Here is a 23,187-nt window from a genome sequence, read left to right as displayed (position 1 = left end):
GCGATAGATAGATAATTTAATAGGTTTATTATATTGAATAATTCCATTTAATATAATTCTAATAACTTATACCCTATTAAAAATGAATTCGATATTCAAACATTTATTATATTCGGATCGAATTTATTATAATCTGATGGTTGAAAAAGTTTCAACCATCAGATTGATACTTTTAACAATTACCTTATCCAATTTTCTCATATCTTGCAAAGTATAATTTACATCATCAAGTTTTATAAAACAATTTTCTCATATACTGCAAAATAAAGTTTAAGTGCAATTTTTTTTTAAACATTTTTTGTAACCTCTGCGAAGCATAGTTTTTCTGTGAACTTTTTCTTAAGTGTATTTTCTAACAAAATATAACAAAAATATAAAGATCGGCAGTTAGGATTAAGCGGGTGTTGGACGTATTAATACCAATATTTATATATATATATATTTTTTACCCCGTCAGTTGCAGCACTTGCCCGGGTTTAAATACGCCTCTGATAAAATGTTTCTTAATGGTGTGAAGCCAAAAAAACTGTCAGAACATCTTAAACACTTACTACCCAAGAATCCCATTCTACAATGTTGATGCTTTTGTGTTAAAAAAAGTTTAATTGGAAAAAAACCGGCTCTTTACCCAAACGAAGTTTTACTACAACACAAAAAATGTTTAAAACATTATACAAAGTTGCATATTGAATTGACCTATAAAAAGCCGTTATTCAAAAATCAAAGTTATCATGTCATAAGAAGTTGCAAAAAAAAAAGAAGATTTTTTCAAAACAAATTATTTTAAACAAATATAGAAAAAATTGAATTCGACTGAAATAGAGCCCTTTGTTTTTAAATGTTTCGTAGAAACGTAGGCATAATTAGTTATAAATATGCATAATAATTAGTTATAAATATGCATAATAATTAGTTATAAATATGCGTAATAATTAGTTATAAATATGCATAATAATTAGTTATAAATATGCAAAATAACTAGAGTATATTTTTTATCATTTGAATTTTAAAATAAAGCGCGTGTTTCGAGACAGTGGCGTCGCTGAGGTTGATGTCACCAGGAGCGGTAAACTTTTGGTGTCACCCCTATAGACTGAAAAAACTAAAAAAATGTTCTCTATATCTAAAAATTAAAAAAAAAAAAATTCTTTATCGCAATTTTCAAGGAAAATTGGTCATCCTTGATGACAAGTCTTACTTAACGCTGTTGCACTTGACAATCAACGGAAACAGCAACAAACTTCTCTTTTTGGCAGAGAAAAGATACCACCGAGCAAAGACTATCGCAAAAAAAGCAAGTTTGAACCTACGGTGTTTGTCTGGCTGGCATTTTTTGACTATATTTCCGACCCACTTTTCGTTCCCAGCGGCCGTGCAGGCAACAAAGCCAAATAGAAAATGGATTGTATCTGGGAAAGATTAATTCATCAACACTCATTATGCCGATGGTAGTTATGTATTTTAGCTATACCTGTCTTTGTCGCATTACGCCACAACTGTAAACGACTGCGATATCTTTTTTGGCAAAAACGATCAAACAAAAAAAAAAAAAAACAGTAGTCACAAATTGATGATAACATCAATTTGTTTAGAAAGATGACGGTACGCATGCCATACCGGAGTGTCGCCTAATCAAGAATTTTACAACTACAAACAAAAACGAAGCTTTGTTCGAAAAAAGTGACCTTAACCTTGTATTTTTACTTTTCTGGTCAACTCTTAGAGTTGGCCGAATCCGAAAAAACAGACTGGTTGAAGACAAGCTCCTCAACATTAGTATATTTTTAAAATACCAAAAAATTATTAATGGAACTCCAATGCAACGTTTTAGTTGTATTACTGCAAGTCGCAGGTTACAATGATTTACGTTTAAAAAAAAACAAGATGTATTGGACAATTATTTTATTTCTATTCCTAAAAAACAAATTGGCGCAATTTGTTGAAAAACTTTAATCTGGTCAGCGAAATTTACTTTTTCTAAAATATTCATTTATATAGTTTTCAATTATTTTCATGAACCTGTAAAAAACGCTGAAAATTTTTACAAAATACTTCAGTTACAATGTTCTTTTATTTTAATAAAAACTATTAACTTTTTTTATTTTAATGAAAATGCAAAAATTTAGAATAAATAGTATTTTAAAGTAAAAAAAAAAAAATCTATATAAAATAATCTATAATATATCACGATTATTAGGGTTTTAAAAATATAATAGCTATTATTTATCCTAGGTAAAAAAAAATATTAAAAAAAAAAATTATTAGGTTAAAGTATATTTTTGTTGCGTATAATTGCATACAAAACAATATCTCGAACATTAGATTCCGATCTTTATCATCGATTTCTAATTTTAGTCACCAATTTTAGATGTATCGAGCAAGCGGTTTTAACATTTTAATATACATACGCTCGTAGTCGTATACGGTGCAAGATATAATACACATATACGCAATCTTGCGCACTCGCACCTAAGATCGCGTATTTGTACCTAAGTTCGAGGAAAAACGAAAAAACTATTTCCATACTTTTATAACGCCATTCATAGAAGATGTAATAAGAAAGTTTTGAGGGGATTTAGTTGTTGCAATATCTGTTATGCAATCATGATGGCCAATAGATGCTTCATCTTTACGAGGACGATCTTCATAGTTTAGGCGACGCTTTTCATATGTCTCGTAGATAACCTCGGTTCCATCAATCATTCGATTGCTAAACATAAAATAACATAAGTTTTTAAAAAAAAAAAATTTTTTTTCGTTAGAATAAGAAAATATACTTACAGTTGTAATCTCCCTAGTCTATAACCAGAAGCAAAGAAGGAAAATTGATAGTATAAATAAGCTATGAACAGGGCTGAAAGGAAAACTGAAAGAGAAATAGCGTACAGGGAGATAGAGTACGCTATTTCTCTAGTACACACTGCATTAAAGCGACGCCTTTCTTAAAAAAGTATTCTCAAATTTTGCAAAAACACAAGGATTTGACTGTTAAAATGTGGCGACGTGTTATTTTCTTAAAGTTTCTAAACAGGACCTAGCCTCACTAGCAGATTTGAGAAAAGCCAAATGAATGTGTAGAAGGAAACCATTTTGAAAAAATTCAAAATGGTTCTTTTCTATAGAAATTTATGAACTTGTCAGATTTTATCAGATTTTTTTTTAATAAATAATAAATTAAAAGTTTCAAAACTAAAGAAAAAGTTAAAAATTGGAAATTTCACTTTCATCCCATAAGCAAAATCATTTCGACAAAAAAAAATTTCACTTTCATCTCATAAGCAAAATTATTTCGACAAAAAAAAACAAAAAAAAAACAAGAATATTTTCAGTTTTTGATGATGTTTTTTGGTTTGATTTGATACGGCGAAGTTAGATATTTTTAGTTTGACGTGAATAATTTGATAAAAATTAAGAACAAGGAGCAATCTACTAACTACAACATGAACTTTTTTTTTTTCAAATTAGGACTTGAAACCAACAATTAAGCCAACTTTTCAGGCTGTAATGGGTGTTATTCTATATTTTTCAGCTCGATCTCTATCAGAAATACTCGGACTTAGCTTCAGTGATCTCATGATTGCCTGATGAAATTTTCTGTTAGCTAGGCGGGATTTAATAGAGCATCCAGGCGTTAAAAGGTCTTTTAACTACAGTGGCGACAGTTGAACAATAGTAATTAAAATCTTTTGCAATTTTCATTATTTATTAAACATTAATTTGTTGAGACATTTTCTCCTAATATTTATTAACCACTTAACAAATTGCAATGAAACTTTCAGCAATTATTAATTATACTATTATAAACTTTATTAGATTATTATTACATACGATTATTATGGTTCCATAATATTACCAACTATTATCATTATCATTGTTCCAAAAGGCTAAAAATTATATCACTGTTAGTGATCAGGTTTTGAAGTGTCCATCAGTAATTTGGAAATTATTTTTAGCTTCTTTAATAAATTCACCTTAATAATATCACCTAGACAACATTTGGTGTTTGTTTCAAGCAACTCTAATAAACCATGTTTATGGGAACCATGGGAACTCTAAGTTTTCATAGCGACATATTTATCAGAAGTTATCTTGAAATTATTTTATTAACAAATAAAGTATATACATACATATATATATATATATATATATATATATATATATATATATATATATATATATATATATATATATATATATATATATAATATATATATATATATATATATATATATATATATATATATATATATATATTTAAACAACTTTAAAAAGTATTCTACACAATAGAGTGCTCAATGTTCTTAAAAGAACAGAGCAATTTTATATTAGTAGAAAATCACTTAACAAAAATTTTTTCCATTTAACACTGTGACTTCATCAGAAATCTTTTTTCTTAATTTAAAAATGAATAAAGTACCAAAAAACTATAAAATACAAAAAACCATCATCATCACCAAGTTCTCTAAACCATTCACTAATATTTGTGGTTTTCAAAGTAACTTTTCTTCTGTTGAGTCTTATCACTTGCAAAGTTCACCAGACCTACTTGCTCTTTGTGAGACTAATTTAAGTTCAGCTGTCTCACCTGTGATCTTAGTGTTGATGGTTATCTTACTTCAATTCGTAAAGACTCCAATAGTCACATGCTTGGTCTAGGCATTTACATTCATAAGAATTCACCCATTTGTCAGGAAATTAGGTTTGAATCCGTAGACTATTATTTTATGTGCTTTCGTTTAGCACCACTTCACTCGCCTATTGCCTTTCTCTTTGTTCTATATCGCTCTCCTTCATCTCAAGACTGCACTCTTGATATTATTTCTGATCAGATTGACCATGCCCTCTTCCTTTATCCATTAGCTAATATTGTTGTTGTTGATTACTTTAATGCTCATCACACTGAATGGCTTGGCTCTAATGTCAGTGACTCTGCAGGCATTAAAACCCACAACTTTAGCCTTTCTTAATCCCTAACTCAAATAGTCAACATTCCAATTCGCTTTCCAGACAACCCAAATCATTTACCTTCTCTACTCGACTTATGTCTTGTTTCTGATACTAGTCAGTGCTCAGTTTCTTCACATTCTCCCTTGGGTGCTTCTGATCACGGTTTGATTTCTCTAAAACTATTATCTCATTCTTCATCATCATCATCTAAACCCTCCTATCATCATACCTCTTACAACTACCTTAAAGCTGACTGAGACTCTTTCTGTGATTTTCTTTGTGATGGCCCTTGGGTAGAAATCTTTTGTCTTCCTGTTGACAAATGTGCTTCTTACATAACTTCGTGGATTCAGACTGGCATGGAATCTTTTATTCTCAATCGACGATTCCAGGTCAAGCCTCACTCTCCTCTATGGTTTTCTTGACACTGTGCTGCTGCGATTGCCAATCGAAGCCGTTACTTCCATATTTATCAGCAAAACAAATCTCCTGAAAACAGACATCTGTTTATTACTACTAGAAACCATTGTAAAAAGGTTTTGTCTAATGCCAAAGCCCGCTCACTCAGGTCATGAAATCTCATATTTCATCACAAAAATTAGACTCGTGACTTCTGGAGAATCTTTAATAGTATCAATAATAAGGGCAAATCTGTAATTCCACCTCTCTTGTTTGGTTTAGACTTTGTCACCTCTCCTAAAAACAAAGCTGAATTGTTTGCTAAAAACTTTTCATAAATATCATCTCTTGATTCCGCTAGTTGCGTTCTACCTGATATAGTTGTCAAACAGGTTGATCCATTGTTTTACATTCGTATCACTCCAGCTTCCTTATCTAAAGTGATTTCCTGCTTAGACTCTTCTATAGCTTGTAGCCCGGACAACATACCTGTCATAGTCTTGCAGAAGTGTTATCCAGAGCTGTCGTCTATACTTTCAAAACTATTCAACATGTGCTTATCAGAGTCTAGTTTTCCAGCCTGCTGGAAAGCGGCATCTGTTATCCATATGTTCAAAAATTCTGAAGAGCGATCTAACTACCATCCCATTAGTCTTCTTCCTATTATAAGCAAGGTTTTTGAATCTTTAAATAACAAACACTTAATCTCTCATCTTGAATCTAATAAGTTACTTTCTGATCATCAATATGGATTTCGATCTTCTCTTTCTACAGCTGATTTGCTAACAGTAATAACAGATAGGTTTTATTGTGCATTAGATAAAGGTGGAGAGGTTAAGGCCATCACTCTTGACATTTTTAAAGCTTTTGATAAAGTTTGGAATGCTGTTTTTTAATTTTATTCTATTCTCTATCTCTATAAATCTTAAATTTGGCCTTGTATGGAATACTATTGCCATATCTGGGGCGGATCTTCTAATGATGCCCTTTCTCTTTTAGAAAAGGTGCAAAAACGCGTTATAAACATAGTTGGACCTGCTCTTGCAGTCAACCTCCAAACATTATCACATCGTTGCTTCTCTTTCTCTTTTCTACAAATACTGTAATGGGCACTGTTCCAAAGAGCTTGCGTCTCTTGTGCCATCTACTAAAATTTATTCTCGTGTTACTCCCCATTCAATTAAGTCTCATCCTTTTTCTGTGACTGTTCCTAAGTGCTCCAAAAACGCTTATTCATCTAGTTTTTTTCCTCGAACATCAGTTCTTTGGAATTCACTTCCTTTATCTTGCTTTCCTGATTCATATAATTTGCAATCCGTTAAATTGTCTGTCAATCATTATCTAGCTCTACAATCTTCATCTTTCTCTTCCAGTAATTTCTAACTCTAATTAGTGGTTGCTTGCAGCCTTGTTGGAAGCGAAGATGTTTCAAATATATATATATATATATATATATATATATATATATATATATATATATATATATATATATATATATATATATATATATATATATACATATAAATATATATATACATATAAATATATATATAAATATATATATATACATATATATATGTATATATATATATATATAAATATATATATACATATAAATATATATATAAATATATATATACATATATATATGTATATATATACATATATATATATATATATATATATGTATATATATATATATATATGTATATGTATATATATATATATATATATATATATATATATATATATATATATATATATATATATATATATATATATATATATATATATATACACATACATACATATACATCCCTAGATGTATACTCAATGCACGAAATAAATAATCGAAGGTAGGCAGTCAATTCAACCGGGTAACACATAGAACTGACTTTTTTAGTGTTTTAATTTTTGTTTCATAATACTTACTGAACTTTGTAAATAAAGAAATAATCTATGCTTTAAAACTATTTCTAATTAAAAATAGTAATTTTAAATTAAATCATTAATTTTTTTAATGAAAAATCACAACAAATTTTAAAGTAATACTTTTAATAGTGTTTGAAATAACATTAGTCTAAAATTTGGTTGTTTCATTTCATTGTTTTCAATTTTCTGACTTTTTAATTTAGGGTTGTTTTTATTTCTTGTTTTGGTAACACTCCATTGAGTATTTTTTTTAAAGTTTATTTAGGTGTCACTCCATTGAGCATTTTATTCTGAAGTTTGTTTAGGTATTACTCCATTGAGTATTTTTTTAAAAGTTTTTTTTAACTAAGTGACACCTAACCTGATTTTGTGAAAATTATAAAATTTGTAAATTTTTAATTTTTGGTTAAATAAATTGTAAATAAAATAATCAGATATCTTTTAACCAGTCAATAACAGCAAGAACTCATTTTATTAGTTCTCAACAATAGTTTTGATCATTTCAGGTGGTTGTTGACTGTTGACCGTCCATTATTTTTGTGCGCTGTGTATACTAATAGGGGTTTTTTTTTCCTTGTAAAAAATAAGGTAAGGAAAAACTAATAAGTAAGGTTAAGAAAAACTGTAAGTTAGGAAAAACTAATAAACCTTGGATGGTTATCTTCCAAGTGGTAGTATTTCATAAACATTCCTGACCTTGGAAAGCAGAAAGGGCATGCTATTATAAAAAGCTGTTTTAACTCTTTCATAATGTCATATAAATACAAAAAAAAGCATTATGAAAACCTGTTTAAACCACGCAAGTGTGTAACCAAGGATATTTAACTTAAAAATGTGTACATACATTGGCCAAAGGTTTTGGCCTGGGCAAACAATTGATTAATATAAAGTAAAGCCTTTTTTCATGTTTTAAAATTTTAAAGGACTTCTTTTTAACTTATTTTAAATCTGGAGTTTAAACTTTTTATGTAAAATTTACACCGATCAAAAAAAAAGTACACCAATCATAATTGTGTGTGTGCGTGTTAGTGATTGCATATACAACAAAAACATAATAATAAAAACTAAATGTTAATATATAGAAAAAAATTACTTGTATATCAGTTGAACATTATCAAGGTTATCAGTTGCTGACCCAACTATAATCCCAGATTGCTCTGGTTCTCGCAAATCCCAATATCGTATTCGTTTATCTGTTCCTGCAGTAATGAAAAATGTTTTTGAACCTTGATGCATAGAACGCATAGTAAGAACAGTATCATTTGATACCTAAGAAAAAGAATTTGAACATTTGAATCTTTTGACACTTAGATCACTTGTTAGATGTGAAAAATAAATATTCTAAATTATAAATGTAACACAATCACAATCTCACAATTACAACCACACAATCACAACCACACAATCACAATCTCACAATAACAATCAAAATCACACAATCTCACAATCACAACCTCACAATCTCACAACCTTTATATGTGAGAGCAATAAAAATTATTTTGGTTTATGTGCAATATATTTACAAAAACAATTCAAATTGAACTCTATTCAGGTTCCCCAAGAAAACTAAAGATGGGTTACTGCCTGAGTAAAAATTTCATACTGCAAACAATAAAATCTGGATGAACTAGATTTATATCTGAAACAATTTCTAAACACAATAGAAGCTTTCATTAGTATCTAAAACAATTTTCTTTCTTAACACAATGGAAGCTTTCATTACTTTGGATGCTTTCTCAAAACTTAATAATTCTTTTATGAATTTTAAGTGAATATATATTTTTTACATTAGGAACCAATAAGACTTTAAATGCCTAAAGTTTAAATAATTTTTAGACAATACAATACATTGAGCACTATCACTATAAATAAAAAAAATTAAACAATGACACAGGTTAAATTGCATTACTAACCATTGTTCTTCTTTTTTAATCAACAGGTTACAGGTTACTGTTACAATGTTTCTTGAGTAATATTTGTGCCTCATGTCATTTTAAAAAACATACTAACTGTACTTTAAAACTTAAAACTATAAACTGAAATCTATTATGGGTATTTTTTTTTCAACATCTTCGCTTTCAAAAAGGCTGCAAGCAACCACTATTAGAGTTGGAAGTTACTGGAAGAGAAAAGATAAAGTTTATAGAGCAAGATAACGATTGACAGACGATTTAAAGGATTGCAAATTATATAAATCAGGAAAGCAAGACGAAGGAAGGGAATTCCAAAGAACTGATGTTTGCTGATAATGCTACCTAATGGTAGCATTATCAGCGAACAATGCCACCTTAGATGTGAGAATATCTGGAGGATCGTTAATGTGAATTTAAAAGAGTTTATAACCAAGGATAGAACCCCTGAAGTTACAGGATATGAAGATAAGTGCTCTCCATCGAGGACAACTTTTATATTATGATTGGAAAGGAAGGATTCAATAATCTTAAAGATGTTACCTTATACACCCTAAAAAGAAAGCTTATGGAGAAGACCAGCATGCCAAACTTTATCAAAAGCTTTAGAAATGGCAAGAGCCATAGTCTTTACCTCTCCAACTCTATCTAATGCACAAAAAAACTATCAGTTATTACTGTTAGCAAACAGGTGTAAAACAAGAAGATCGAAATCCATATTGATGATCAGAAAGTTATTAGATTCAAGATGAGAGATTAAGTATTTGTTAATTAAAGATCCAAAAACCTTGCTTAATAAGATTCAACAGAAGGAAATTTAATTCAAAGAAAACTAATATTAGTGAATGAGAACTCGGTTTAGAGAACTCGGTGATGACAATGGTTTTTTATGTTTTATAGTTTTTGGTACTTTAGTCATTTATAAATTTATTAAAGAACTTGACTTAAAGCATAGATTGTACTCAGTCCACTATTTAATAGACCAAGCAATTGTCTCATAACTATTATTAGTCGTAACAAAGGTCTCCAAATATGGCCTCGATAATGCACACCAAAAGTACGAACCGAGACACCATCCAGGTGCAACATGGCACTGTTAAGACTCTGATATTTAACAGCTGTCAATGGAATCAGCCTCTCTGAGAGCTACCACAGAGTGTGGGAAACCTGACTACCAGCTGTCCTCAGAACCATAAAACTGAGTTTTAGAGCTGTACACTTTTTAAGAGATAATAAAATGAGTTGCCTAGTCATAAAAACAGAGGGCAGAAGCAAAACCAATCCGAGGGTTGATATATATATATATATATTTTTTTGTTGACTTTTTTGAATCTGAGGAGTAAAGAATCAAATATAAATTATAAATAACGCTATGACTTGCTTGTCAACTGTGACAAGCTAAGTCATCAAAACACTAAGCACTTTTTTGTTTTGTTTTAGTTAATTTACCTCCACAAAGGCCTAGAAGGCCACTACAGACAAAGAGGCTACTTAATTGTGGTTATAACCCTCTCTCAACTCTATAAGTCCAAAACACAAACCTTGACGAACACAGTTACTGCGTGGGGAAACATGTTGAGCAGGGTAATACCAGGAACATGGTGGGGATTGAACACGGAATCTCTCAATAATGAAGTAAGCGCTCTACAAATATACCATTACTGCATACTTGCAGATGTAAAGATAAAAAATTTGGTTTGTACAAGCCTTTCAGCTACATACTTACCGAAATTTTCTTTGCTTTATATCAACGACTTTACACTACAGCTAAAAGTTCATTTTTTTAAATTATGTTTTAAAAAACACAACATATTGTTTGTTGTAGCAAAAGTTTAATTGCAGCAATAATTTAATTGCCCGAAAGTTTCTGATTTAACTTTAAGGTTACAGGCTTTCTAAGTATTTATGGTGAGCCACTTTTGACAAACATTAGTGGTTTGCAAGTCTCAAACTTTATATTTTCCTGGCTCAAAATAATTTACAGATTTTCAAGTCTTCTGTTACAATTTTGCTCTTTAACTTTTTTTTTGCTTTCAGTCAACTCCCAACTTTGTTGCAAAAGTTAGAAACAAACATGGTTTTCATTCTTTCAAAGCACTAAAAGTGCCCAACCATTCTGAAACTCAACAAAAAAGTGCAAGAACCCGCGGCAGAAAGTTTTATGACAATTTTATTTCTAAAAATTTCTGTATTATTGAAGACAATGAAACTTATATCAAGTACGATCTTCAACAAACTCCTGGTGCTGTTTATTATATTGCCAAATATAGAGGAAAAGTAGATAAGAAATTTAAATACACAAAACATGACAAGTTCGCTAATATATATTTATATATATGTATATATATATATATGTATATATATATATATATATATATATATATATATGTATATATATATATATATATATATATATATATATGTATATATATATATATATATATATATATATATATATATATATATATATATATATATATATATATATATATATATATTTATTGTAAAAGACCATAAGGTATGTATAAGAACACTTACATCTTTTAAAAACTTAAGGTACAAATTTGTTTGAGATTAGTAAAATTTGTTTTTAAAATGGGTTTTGAAAAAAGTAACTTTATACTCAAAATTTAGATTTAAGTGAAAAAAACTTAAAAATAAAAAAAAACTACATATTTCTTTACATAATTTAAGAAATAATAAAAAATAATTTAAGAAATATTAGGTAACTGTAAAGACAATCTATCTTGTATAGATTCATTATTAATTTTAATTGAACATGTTTAATACAGTAGAAATCTTTTATTAATATAGTTATAGTTTGATATATATTTGTTGTTTTTTAAAATTAGATTTTATTTTAATTTTAATTATAGTTTCATTTTATTCTGACTTTTGTAAAGCATATTTTAAATACTTTTACTTTAGAAAATTATCCAATTACCAGATGAGGTGTCCAAGTCATCCTTGGTTTTTCATTTTTTTGATTTATGGGGTACTGATAAACGAACAAATGTTGATCGAAATGTAGATAAATCCACTGGTACCAAGTCAGTATTTATAAATTTTTATTCATATAAATAAACATTAATATATATGTTGCAATAAATGTTATAAATGTTATAAATATAAAATAATATGTAGGAGGCTGTTTCAAATAATCTAACTGTTTCCATTATTAGGTAACTGTAAAGGTAAAGCACATACACTATCATGTATAATGAACAAACCTGTGAGTGAGATAAAGGAGGATATTGGCTTGCCCATAATGTTTGTCTTTTAGCAGCAGTTTCTAAATCCCACATAGAAACTTCATTATTGCCATGAAAAGATGCAGCAACCCATGAAGACTCTAATGCATGGCAAGCAAGTCGCCTAACACATGCATCTAAACAAATTTTTTGCTTATTCATAATATAAATTTTTAATGTATAAAACAATATTATAAGAATAAAATACAAACACAAGCACACACACACACACGCATATATATATATATATATATATATATATATATATATATATATATATATATATATATATATATATATATATATATATATATATATGTATATACATATAAATTATGTCAGTGAATTCTACAAATAGAGTGTGTATGTATATATATATATATATACACACATATATATATATATATATATATATATATATGTATATATATATATATATATATATGTATGTATATACATATAAATTATGTCAGTGTATTCTACAAATAGAGTGTATATATATATATATATATATATATATATATATATATATATATATATATATATATATATATATATATATATATATATATATTGGGTTGGGGAATGAGTTTGTTTGCTTTTTTTTTAAAAAGGATTATTTAAAGGATTTGTTGTATTGGATTTGATTGTTGGATTATTTGTTGCTGAGCAAAGTATTTGTACTCATAAGACAGTGCCTAATCTGCTCTACAGAACTTGTTTTTTCGAATATTTTTAGTTTTTCCTATTTTCCGGCCTTAGAAATGGAATACCCAGGTGGCAAAAATCAGCATTTTCAACACCTACTTTTCTTTGCTTTTCATTGGCATCAAAAACCAGCTGAAGCCACTCATGACATATGCAACATGTATGGAAAAGGTGTCATAGGTGAGCGCGCAGCACAGAAATGGTTTGCAAAGTTCAAAAACAGCAACTTTGACCTCCAAGACATACCTCGCAGTGGACAACCCACAGAATTCGATTTACGCCATCGAGCAACATGCGGCCATAAACAGCCTTTTTTGTACCAAATTGTCACAGGAGATGAGAAATGGTGCCTGCACAACAATAAAAAACAAAGAAAGGAATGGGTGGCCCCAGGAGACACGCCAATGCTGAGTCAAGCAAGATCTCCACCCAAAAAAGACCATGATCTGCGTTTGGTGAGACTGGGAAAGCATGATACACTGGGAAATACTTGAAAGGAACGCAACGGTCAATAAGGAGCTCTACATTGCCCAACTACGCAGTGTAAATAAGGCTATGCGACTGAAAAGACCTGACCAACACGACCAAGTCATCTTGCTCCATGACAATGTCAGACCCCATGTTGCACAAGTTGTCAAAACCGCACTCTAAGAGCTGGAATGGGAGGTTCTTCAACACCGCTCGTACTCTTCGGACCTTGCGCCAACAGATTATCACCTTTTCTGCTTCTTGTCGAATCAAGTGAGGGGTGTTAATTTCGATGGCAAAGAGGAGCTCAAAAACTGGCTCAACAACTTCTTCGACACCAGACGGGGCAATTTTTGGGGGAGCGGCATCAACAAATTGGTCTAGAGGTGGGAGGAGGTTGTAAACAGCAACGGCGAATACATAATTGATTAATTTATTGTTATAATTATTGTTTTTTTTTTAAACAAAGCTCTTAGAGAAAAACCAAACAAACTTATTCCCCAAGCCAATATATATATATGTATATATATATATATATATATATATATATATATATATATATATATATATATATATATATATGTATATATATATATATATATATATATATATATATGTATATATATATATATATATGTGTGTATATATATATATATATATATTTGGGCGTCCCAGAAAAAAAAAACTTTGAATTTAATATTGTGCACTATGTCAATCCTCCTTATTTGGTCCCAGTAAACCACCATAAAAATATCTTGTCTCAAAGTCACTGTTTAGCGGAAGAAGGTGTTTTAGAAAACACTTGCATATAAATTTTAATGAGTTTTTTACCATTTATTGATTGAAACTACGATAGTATTTAATATTTTTATATTTTATTTTTATCAAATTAACTTAAAGTTAATCATCCAATTCATATATTCTGACTGATATACTTACTGTAACTTTAAAAAAGTTTCATAACTATTTTATTCTTTATTATGATTGCATTGCTTTAAAATGTTTTTTAAATGAAATACTACGAAATACAAAAAAAAAATTAGGTGGCGTAAGAATTAATAAACTTTTTTTGAAAAAAATATATTTCAAAAACAAAAATATATAAAGTTCTTTTATTATCTAAATATTCTTCAAGTCTTGTTTAGTGGCACGTTAACACACCTTCTGTTGGTTGTGGTAAACCACCATCATTGTGTCTTAGAGCGTCTTAGAAATTTGACATTTCTTCTTCTTTCCATGAGAGAATGTCATCTTTTTTTATACCAAGATGGAGAAAAAAGAGATAAGACTCTAAGTGAGACTGTCTGTCTCCTCGTAAAGCTACCAGACTGTGAAACTAAGTAGCTTTGATAGCTTTGAGAGGAGACACACCTGTGTAAAAGGTTCTGGTTATTCTTTGTCAAAGCTCTTCATCTCTGGATCATTATATTTTAACAATTCTACAAGAATATTCATCCACTCTTTCTCCTCTAACCGCTGGTCAGCTAAAGCAAAGATAACACACTGTGGTGTAAAATACCAAGTGGGTAATTCCGCATCAAATCACCCAAAGTTTAGAAAATTTTGAACCATGGGTCTTCAAATTTTTTAAAAACCTCTTTGGCTGTTGCATCTTAAAAAGAAAAGTTAACATATAAAATTTTAGCTAAAAATGTTGAGAGGTTGACACGATACTGCAATTTTAATACTGACCTGGTTTCCTAAAATGACGCGGTTTTCATAACATCTAAAAAAACATTTTTCTTAAAATAATAAGAAATAAAAATGGCAAAAACATGAAAATAAACATATATAATGGTTTTTTGATGCTGAATTCAATAAATGTACTTAAAATGCTCAAATATAAAAGGAACATGCTTAAAAATTAATAAAACAACTAGTTTCTATAAAACAACTTTGGGGCCCAATATCTCAAAACACCCCAATCAAAAAAATTTTTTTTTTGCTGTTAATATTTTCAGCTGTTTATAATCTTACTAGGCACAAAAAATCTAACTGGAAAAACGACTGAAACATACGGAACTTTAATTTCAAAGATGTATCAAATTTTCAATAAGCTATTTTAAAAAACTTTTAAATAGAATTCTGTAAAATATTATATTTAGTTAAAAGACTCCTTAAAAAAACAAAACAATTTTGATATATTTAGGAAGTCTTAATTATATGATAACTTAGTTATTTGAACTTAACAACTGAAAAAAACATCCTGTTTTGTTTTATATAAAAACTGAATTAGTGTGATATGGATGTGCATTTGTTTTTAAAATTTTAACAACTTTTGTAAAAGTTTATAACTAGTTTATAAAAAGTTCAGTTAAAAAACAGCATTCGTAAATTTTATTTAAATTTTAACAAATTAACAATTTGATATATATTTAAATTGTATATATATATAAATATATCTATAAAGAAAATTAACAATATCTATCAGTGTAAAAAATTATACAACAGTGGGATTCTGAAAAGGTTTGAATTATTTCTATATTAAATTTTTTTTTTTACTAAAAATTAAGTAGGAAAAAAGAATTCTCTTTTTTTTAGGAAATACATTTATACAATGTAGTTTATTATAAGATGTGTTCTATTGGGTTAATGACATCAGATGCATGCAAAGGCCAACAAGATGTTATTTGAGAACTTTAAGCAACGAAGAAAAAATAGCTATATCATTACGCTGTAACATTGAACTATCAAACTTAACAACATTATGTGAAAAACATGCTACAAATTATTTGAAAATGTATCCTATATGGCAAAAAGCATGCTGTGATCCATTCAAAAAACATACAAAGAAAATTACAAGTAAGTAAAAGTGGAATTTAAGTATTTTAATATATATATTTTTTTAATTTGTGTTTTCCAAAACATAAACAATGTTTTAAACAATTGTGCAGATAAGCTATATACAACTATACATACAATTATACTATATACAAAATACATAAAGCTATATGCAATTATATATACAATTCAATTACTTTTAGAAAATCTTAGAGTAGTTACGATAAATGAGTCACAAGACATGATGAAAAGTAGCTTAAATATTGCTCCTGGGAAGAAACTTTGCAAACCCTGTAAGCAAAAGATTGCCAAAAAAGCAGATCTTAAAGAAGAGAAGCAAAGTCAGGGTGAACAAGATGAAGATTTTCTAATATCATCATTCAAATCAAAAAGACAGGAGATCAATGAAGAACTTGAAAATTTTAACATATCTCCTCTAAAATCTCATTCAAAGTCATCAAAACATATACTCTCAGAAGGAAAGCGAAAAGTTGCGCGCATCAACGAAATGGTAAGTAACCTTACTAGAAAAACTGAAAGTCAATTCAATGTTCCCTCAAAACTGTGTTATGAACCAAATGACATTAAAAAGAAGGCTGAAAACTTGATAAAAGAAAAAATTCTATGTTCTGACAAAAGGACTATTGTTCAACTGACACTGACACCCCCAAGTTGGTTAATATTAGAAGTACAAAATAACTTTGCAGTTACAGAATACCAAGCAAAAAAGGCTAGACAACTTTTTAATAAAAAAGGATTGTTGGCTATCTCACCTTTGTATAAAGGGAAAGTCTTACAAAAAGAAATAGAAGATTCTGTTAAACTTTTTTATGATTTAAGTGATTTATGTAGAACTATGCCTAGAAAAAAAGATTATGTTAGCATTCAAAAGAACGTCCATAAACAAAAAAAACTGCTTTTGTGTAATTTAAAGGAACTATATTTATTATACAAAGAAAACAATCCAGAAATACAAATAAGTTACTCAAAATTTGCTTTACTTAGACCAAAGTGGTGCATTTTGCCAGGTGCAAGTGGTACACATTCTGTTTGTGTTTGTTCTTATCACCAAAATGCCATATTGCCAGTAGATGCTTTAAATATTGGACTAAAGTATAAGGACTTACTTTCAAAAACCGTTTGCTCAGTAGAAAACAAAGAATGCATGCTTGCACAGTATGATGATTGTCCTGGTAAAGAACCCCTCACCAAATATACTTGTATGAGATTTTTGGAGAATACGAAGATGATTTTGAGATACACTACAAGCAATGGCAAACTACTGACCGTGCAACACTATTAAGTTTAACAGCTGATGTTCCAACGTTTGTTGAACTATTAGCATCTTGTTTTGAAAAGCTACAAGCTCATTCTTTTATTGCTCACTCTCAATCACAGTACCTTAACCAACTGAAACAATATATGGATCAATCAAACATTATCATTATTGGCGACTTTGCTGAAAATTATGCTTTTGTTGTCCAAGATGAAATACAGAGCTATCATTGGAACACCCAACAATGTTCTTTACATCCATTAGTCATATACTTTAAAGATGATAAAGGTGAACTGAAACATATTTCTTACTGTTTTATATCAGATGACATTATACATGATGTAACTTATGTGTACAAAATATTCCAACTAATCATACCAATATTAAAAATAAAATTTTCCAATCTGTCCAAATTATATTTATTCACTGATGGTTGCGCAGGACAGTACAAAAATTGTAAAAGCTTTTACAATCTATGCCAACTAGAGAGCGAATTTTGCCTTAAAATTGAATGGAACTTTTTTGCCACGTCCCACGGAAAGCCACCATGCGATGGGATTGGTGGTACTGTAAAAAGATTAACAGCACAAGAAAGTCTAAAACGACCGTACAGAAACCAAATTCTCACATTAGAAGCTATGTATGAATTTTCTATTGATAAAATCAAAGTTGTTAACTTCATTTACATAAAGGGATTGGATTTACAATTGCAACGTGAAGAGCAAAAAGAAAGGTACACTGGTGTAACAACTCTACCTGGTACTCGTAGCTTTCATCAGTTTACACATCTTGGAGATAACAAGGTTGGGGCAAAGAGGTGTAGTACAGACACTAATTATACAATAATCCACAATCTTAAAAAGAAACAAGACATATCTCAACTTGATACTGTCACTTTAGGTTGTTATGTCGCTGTAGTCTGTGATGATAAGTGGTGGATCGGCATTGTAACTAAAACCAACTTAGAAGAAGTTGATGCTAAAGTTAAGTTTCTTCATCCAAATGGTCCATCAATCTGTTTTAACTGGCCTGAAAGAGACGACTACTGTTTTATTCCAAACACCAACATATTGAAAAAACTATCTGTTCCACAAGCTTGCTCTAGTTCTGGTAGAAACTATGTGTTTGAAAATGCTGAAATAGAGGAAGTACAAGTAAAATGGGAGCAATATTGTAAACTATTACAAACACAGTCAAAATAACTTTCATCTTTGATACCTTTAAAAATCTTGTATATTTAAGTAACTTTTTAAATTACGATTAACTTTATTTTATTTACAAATATTTTTTGGGAATTTCTTGAAAAAGTAATACATCTTTGAAATTAAAGTTCCGTATGTTTTAGTTGTTTTTCCAGTTAGATTTTTTGTGCCTAGTAAGATTATAAACAGCTGAAAATATTAACAGCAAAAAAAAAAATTTTTTTGATGGGGGTGTTTTGAGATATTGGGCCCCAAAGTTGGTTTATAGAAACTAGTTGTTTTATTAATTTTTATGCATGTTCTTTTTATATTTGAGCATTTTAAGTACATTCATTGAATTCAGCATCAAAAAAACATTATATATGTTCATTTTCATGTTTTTGCCATTTTTATTTCCTATTATTTTAAGGAAAATGTTTTTTCAGAGTGTTATGAAAACCGGGTCATTTTGGGAAACCAGGTCAGTATTAAAATTGCAGTATCTTGTCAACCGCTAAACTTTTTTAGCTGAAATTTTGCATGCAATATTTTTTTATAATTAGGAATAGGAATTCATGTGTCAAAATATAACACAAAAGGAAGATACATGGTTCAATGGACTGGGTGATTTGATGTGGAATTGCCCAAGTGTGTCTGAGAATAATTAAATTAAGAGCTTTTCCAATCTTTCCACACTTCTTGGTGAAAAGTGGATCTATCATGATCTGAAATGAAATCTTTAATGCTCTAAGATCATTGGATGGAGCCTAAGCTGCCATTGGGCTCTTCAGAAAGAATAAATGGTGAAAGATCATTATATATTCTGTTGCATCCTGCATCATCTCAATCTTATTGATAATGAGTTGCTTGTTATAATTCTTGGTCATTTACATTTGCTAATAGATACAATGAATCAACCATAAATCTTGCTTCATGATGTGCACCTGGTTGGAGAAACCTGAAGTTCAATAAATCTGCTCTGAGGTAAAAAGCTACCAGTTGACATAAAGAGTTGTAATCACCTCTGTCAAAAATATTTGTTTTAGGAGCTGTTGTGCAGAACTGCATTGTTTCATTTGCAAGATTGTAAAAGAGGGTTCCAAGAACAAACTCAGGTCTCTTCCAATCATATTTCTCAATGTTGGTCAATGTATTCATACTTTTTTCAATCTTAGGCCAAAGATCTTAATGTTTTTTGTATAAGGATCGACTGGATCCCTTTGTTTCTCCCTGTAAAGCGTGTACACGAAATAAATGTGAAAGAATAAGCACGTCATTTTTTTCAGTGGTTGTATTAAAATCTTTTGAATTGTTTTGTATTTTGTTTACAACGTGTTGTGGTTTCAAAAAAATATGTTAGTTTTTGGATTTAACTTGAAATTAGTTTTAAAAATGAAGAAAGAAGAAGAGGTAAGAGAAAAAATTATGGACAAATATTTACAAAATCCTATTAGTAGCTACAATTCGATAGCAAAATTGTTGCAAATACAATTTGAAAATATATGGAATTTCTCATAGTTTTGTTGCAAAAGTTAGAAACAAGCATGGTTTTAATTTTTTCAAAGCACAAAAAGTGCCCAACCGCTCTGAAAGTCTATATCAAGTACGATCATCAACAAATTCCTGGTGCTGTTTATTATATTGCCAAATATAGAGGAAAAGCAGATAAGAAATTTAAATACACAAAACATGACAAGTTCGCTAAAAAAGCTTTGATTTGGCAAGCTATTAGAAGTGTGGCAAAAAATCAGCCCTTATATTTCTCAGTCCACACTTTCTGGTCAAACATATGTTAAAGAATGTTTACAAAAACGCTTTTTACCTCTCATTAAATCACACAATAACAGATCTGTGTTCTGGCCTGATTTAGTTTCAATTTATTAGTGTAAACTAGCTATGGAATGGTATAAAAAGAATAATGTGAAATTTGTGCCTAAAACAGAAAATCCTCCAAACTGCCCATAATTGAGAGTTATTGAAATGTACTGGGCTATTATTAAAAGAATGAAAAAAAAACAAAAAAGCTTTTCAGAAACATTAAAGATATCAAAATATCATTTAAAAAAGTATCAAATAATTTTGATTCTTATTCTGTGCGCAAGCTTATGGGTACCACTAAAGCAAAAGCTCGAAATTTTATTAGATTCCCACAGGAATAATTATCTTTTTTTTTTAATGTTTGATCTTCTTATATTATTGTATTGCTTGGTTCGAAATAAAAATTGAGGAGCACTATTTTTTAGTTGTTTTTCTACTTTCACATTTATTTCGTGTACACGCTTGAATACCATCAGAACATGATGAACATGTAGTTATTATCATTTTTTGTCATTACTCTCAGAAAAAACGAAAAGAAAAAAATGCCTGTAATTTATATAGTAAAGCATCTATATAAATTACAGGCATTACTATATAAATGTAATTTATATAGTAAAGCAATTCTTTGGCTAATGTCTGCACATTAGCCAAAGAATTGGACAAGTTAGAGAGTAATCTACAATATTTCTAATTGCACCATTATGTTTTCTGGTGTTTGAGCAAGTTGTGTCAGCACAACAAGCTATGATCTGGTCTGTTAAGTCATAATATTCTACAAGACTTTGGAGGAGGGTACTTCAAGTATTCCCAGAAGAAAGTCAAGTAAGCCGGTCTCTGGAGAAGAAAACGCTTATTGCCAATCTTTCTACTGTTTCCGAAATCTTGACCTCCATCCTGTAATGTTTGACCAACTTTGTGCCAAAGTGAAGAACAAGTTTTAAACCCGTTATGTTATCCAGGTTCTGCTCTCTTACTATTAGTGCTTCATTCTTTATAATTTCATATTCTTTTCTTGCCATCTCAACTTCGAAATATTCACATGTCAATATCTACTCCCGTAGCTTGAAATAAGGAAGACAACATTGCTGTTTCAGCTCTCATGTTAACTTGATACCTAAAAAACAAACAGAGGATTGTCATTTTTTAAATTATGTAACATTTAAGTTGTTTTAACTTTTTAAGTTTTACCTTTCTTTTTTTTTTTTACTTGTAATATACTTCACTTTTTTATACATAAACTTATTTACTTTGTCATAAATGAAATCCACTTATCTAACACATCATTCAGACTGATTTGAAGACAAATCTTGGTTGAATCATACAACTTTCTTTTCTTTGCAGTTGGAGTTTCAAAGTTCGAATCATAATCTTTTCCACTACACCCACTGGAGAAATCCTGCTCAAAATTTCCTTAAGCTTCTTTTTCAGCTGCTTTTTCCAGTAATTGGCTTTCTTTTTTTGCCCAACAATTGCTCTTAGTATCTCCTCATGTTGCCTTTTTTCTATCATCTTCCTCAGCAGGTTTTTCATTTTTTCCTCACCTTCAGCAACTACTTCAGCAAATGTTTTGTCATATTTGTTGGATATCTTGACCATGTCCCCTTTCAAACATCTCTTCAAAAAAATTGAATCCTCCTTTACAGCCTCTTTACTCCATCTAGGATCCTGGCTAATTAACTTAAAAATATCTTCCTTGTGTATAGGAAACAAAACACTAGCTTTGTCTAAGAACTCTTGAGTATGTTGGCTCATGGTTACTTTATTCATATTTAAGGTTCTCATATTCATAACTTTAATATGCTGGGTATACAGAGCAATGATTCTATTCCTAAATTTAAAAGTTACAATATTTAAAAAATGTCAACATTTTAAAATATAGTATAAAAACTTATATGTAAATATATTGCACAGATAAATATGTTTCACAAAATACTTAATTTTTATGACAAAAGTTTTTTCACTGACTTAATCGACTGTTCACTGATGATAAAATTTTCATCAAAGCCTGTCTTGTTCAAAATGTTAATCAGCTTCCTTATGATGCATACATTTGATAGCTAGCCTGTACTCCCCAGAGGACATCCAATTCTGGATGACAATGTTTTGATTGCAGTTGCATGACTCCGGTTAATCTAGTAAATTCAAAAACAAACTTCCTCACCGGTTGGAAGTCTATTTAGAGAAAATATCTGGAGAGAGCACCCCAACAGATAAAGAATTCAATTTTCCAATGGTTTTTCCAACATGCCCTGTATTAGCCATATTTGATATTATTTTCTATATTATAAAATACAACAGAATTGATAACAAAATAGACAGTGTTTTTATATTCTACATATATGTAAAAATTGTCATTCAGAAATTAAATTTATTTTACTCAAATTATAATTAAGTAGCAGTATACAATATATACATATATATATATATATATATATACATATTTTTTCATATATTAAAACTATTAGCACTAGAGGCCTTTCAAATAATTATCAGTAGTGCTGTTTTTGGTATTATTG

The 23,187-nt window shown here is 29.4% G+C and overlaps 1 protein-coding gene across 1 annotated transcript in view; it reads right to left on the bottom strand.

The window, feature by feature from the left end:
* Positions 1–2,261: 2,261 nt before the first annotated feature.
* Positions 2,262–23,187, bottom strand: part of LOC100208429 (phosphoinositide 3-kinase regulatory subunit 4) — a 99,498-nt gene continuing 78,572 nt past the window's right edge. Inside the window, exons 28-30 of the mRNA XM_065790276.1 lie at positions 12,419–12,576; positions 8,372–8,547; positions 2,262–2,710 (exon numbers count right to left, since the gene is read on the bottom strand). Of these exons, the coding sequence (XP_065646348.1) occupies positions 2,515–2,710; positions 8,372–8,547; positions 12,419–12,576 (530 nt within the window). The 3' untranslated portion in view covers positions 2,262–2,514. The remainder of the gene's footprint in view (positions 2,711–8,371; positions 8,548–12,418; positions 12,577–23,187) is intronic.

This window comes from Hydra vulgaris, chromosome 02 (assembly GCF_038396675.1).
Source record: "Hydra vulgaris chromosome 02, alternate assembly HydraT2T_AEP".
Classification (NCBI taxonomy): Eukaryota; Metazoa; Cnidaria; class Hydrozoa; order Anthoathecata; family Hydridae; genus Hydra; species Hydra vulgaris.
The sequence above is the reverse complement of the archived record's forward strand: the minus strand, read 5'-3'. Positions and strand labels throughout refer to the sequence as shown.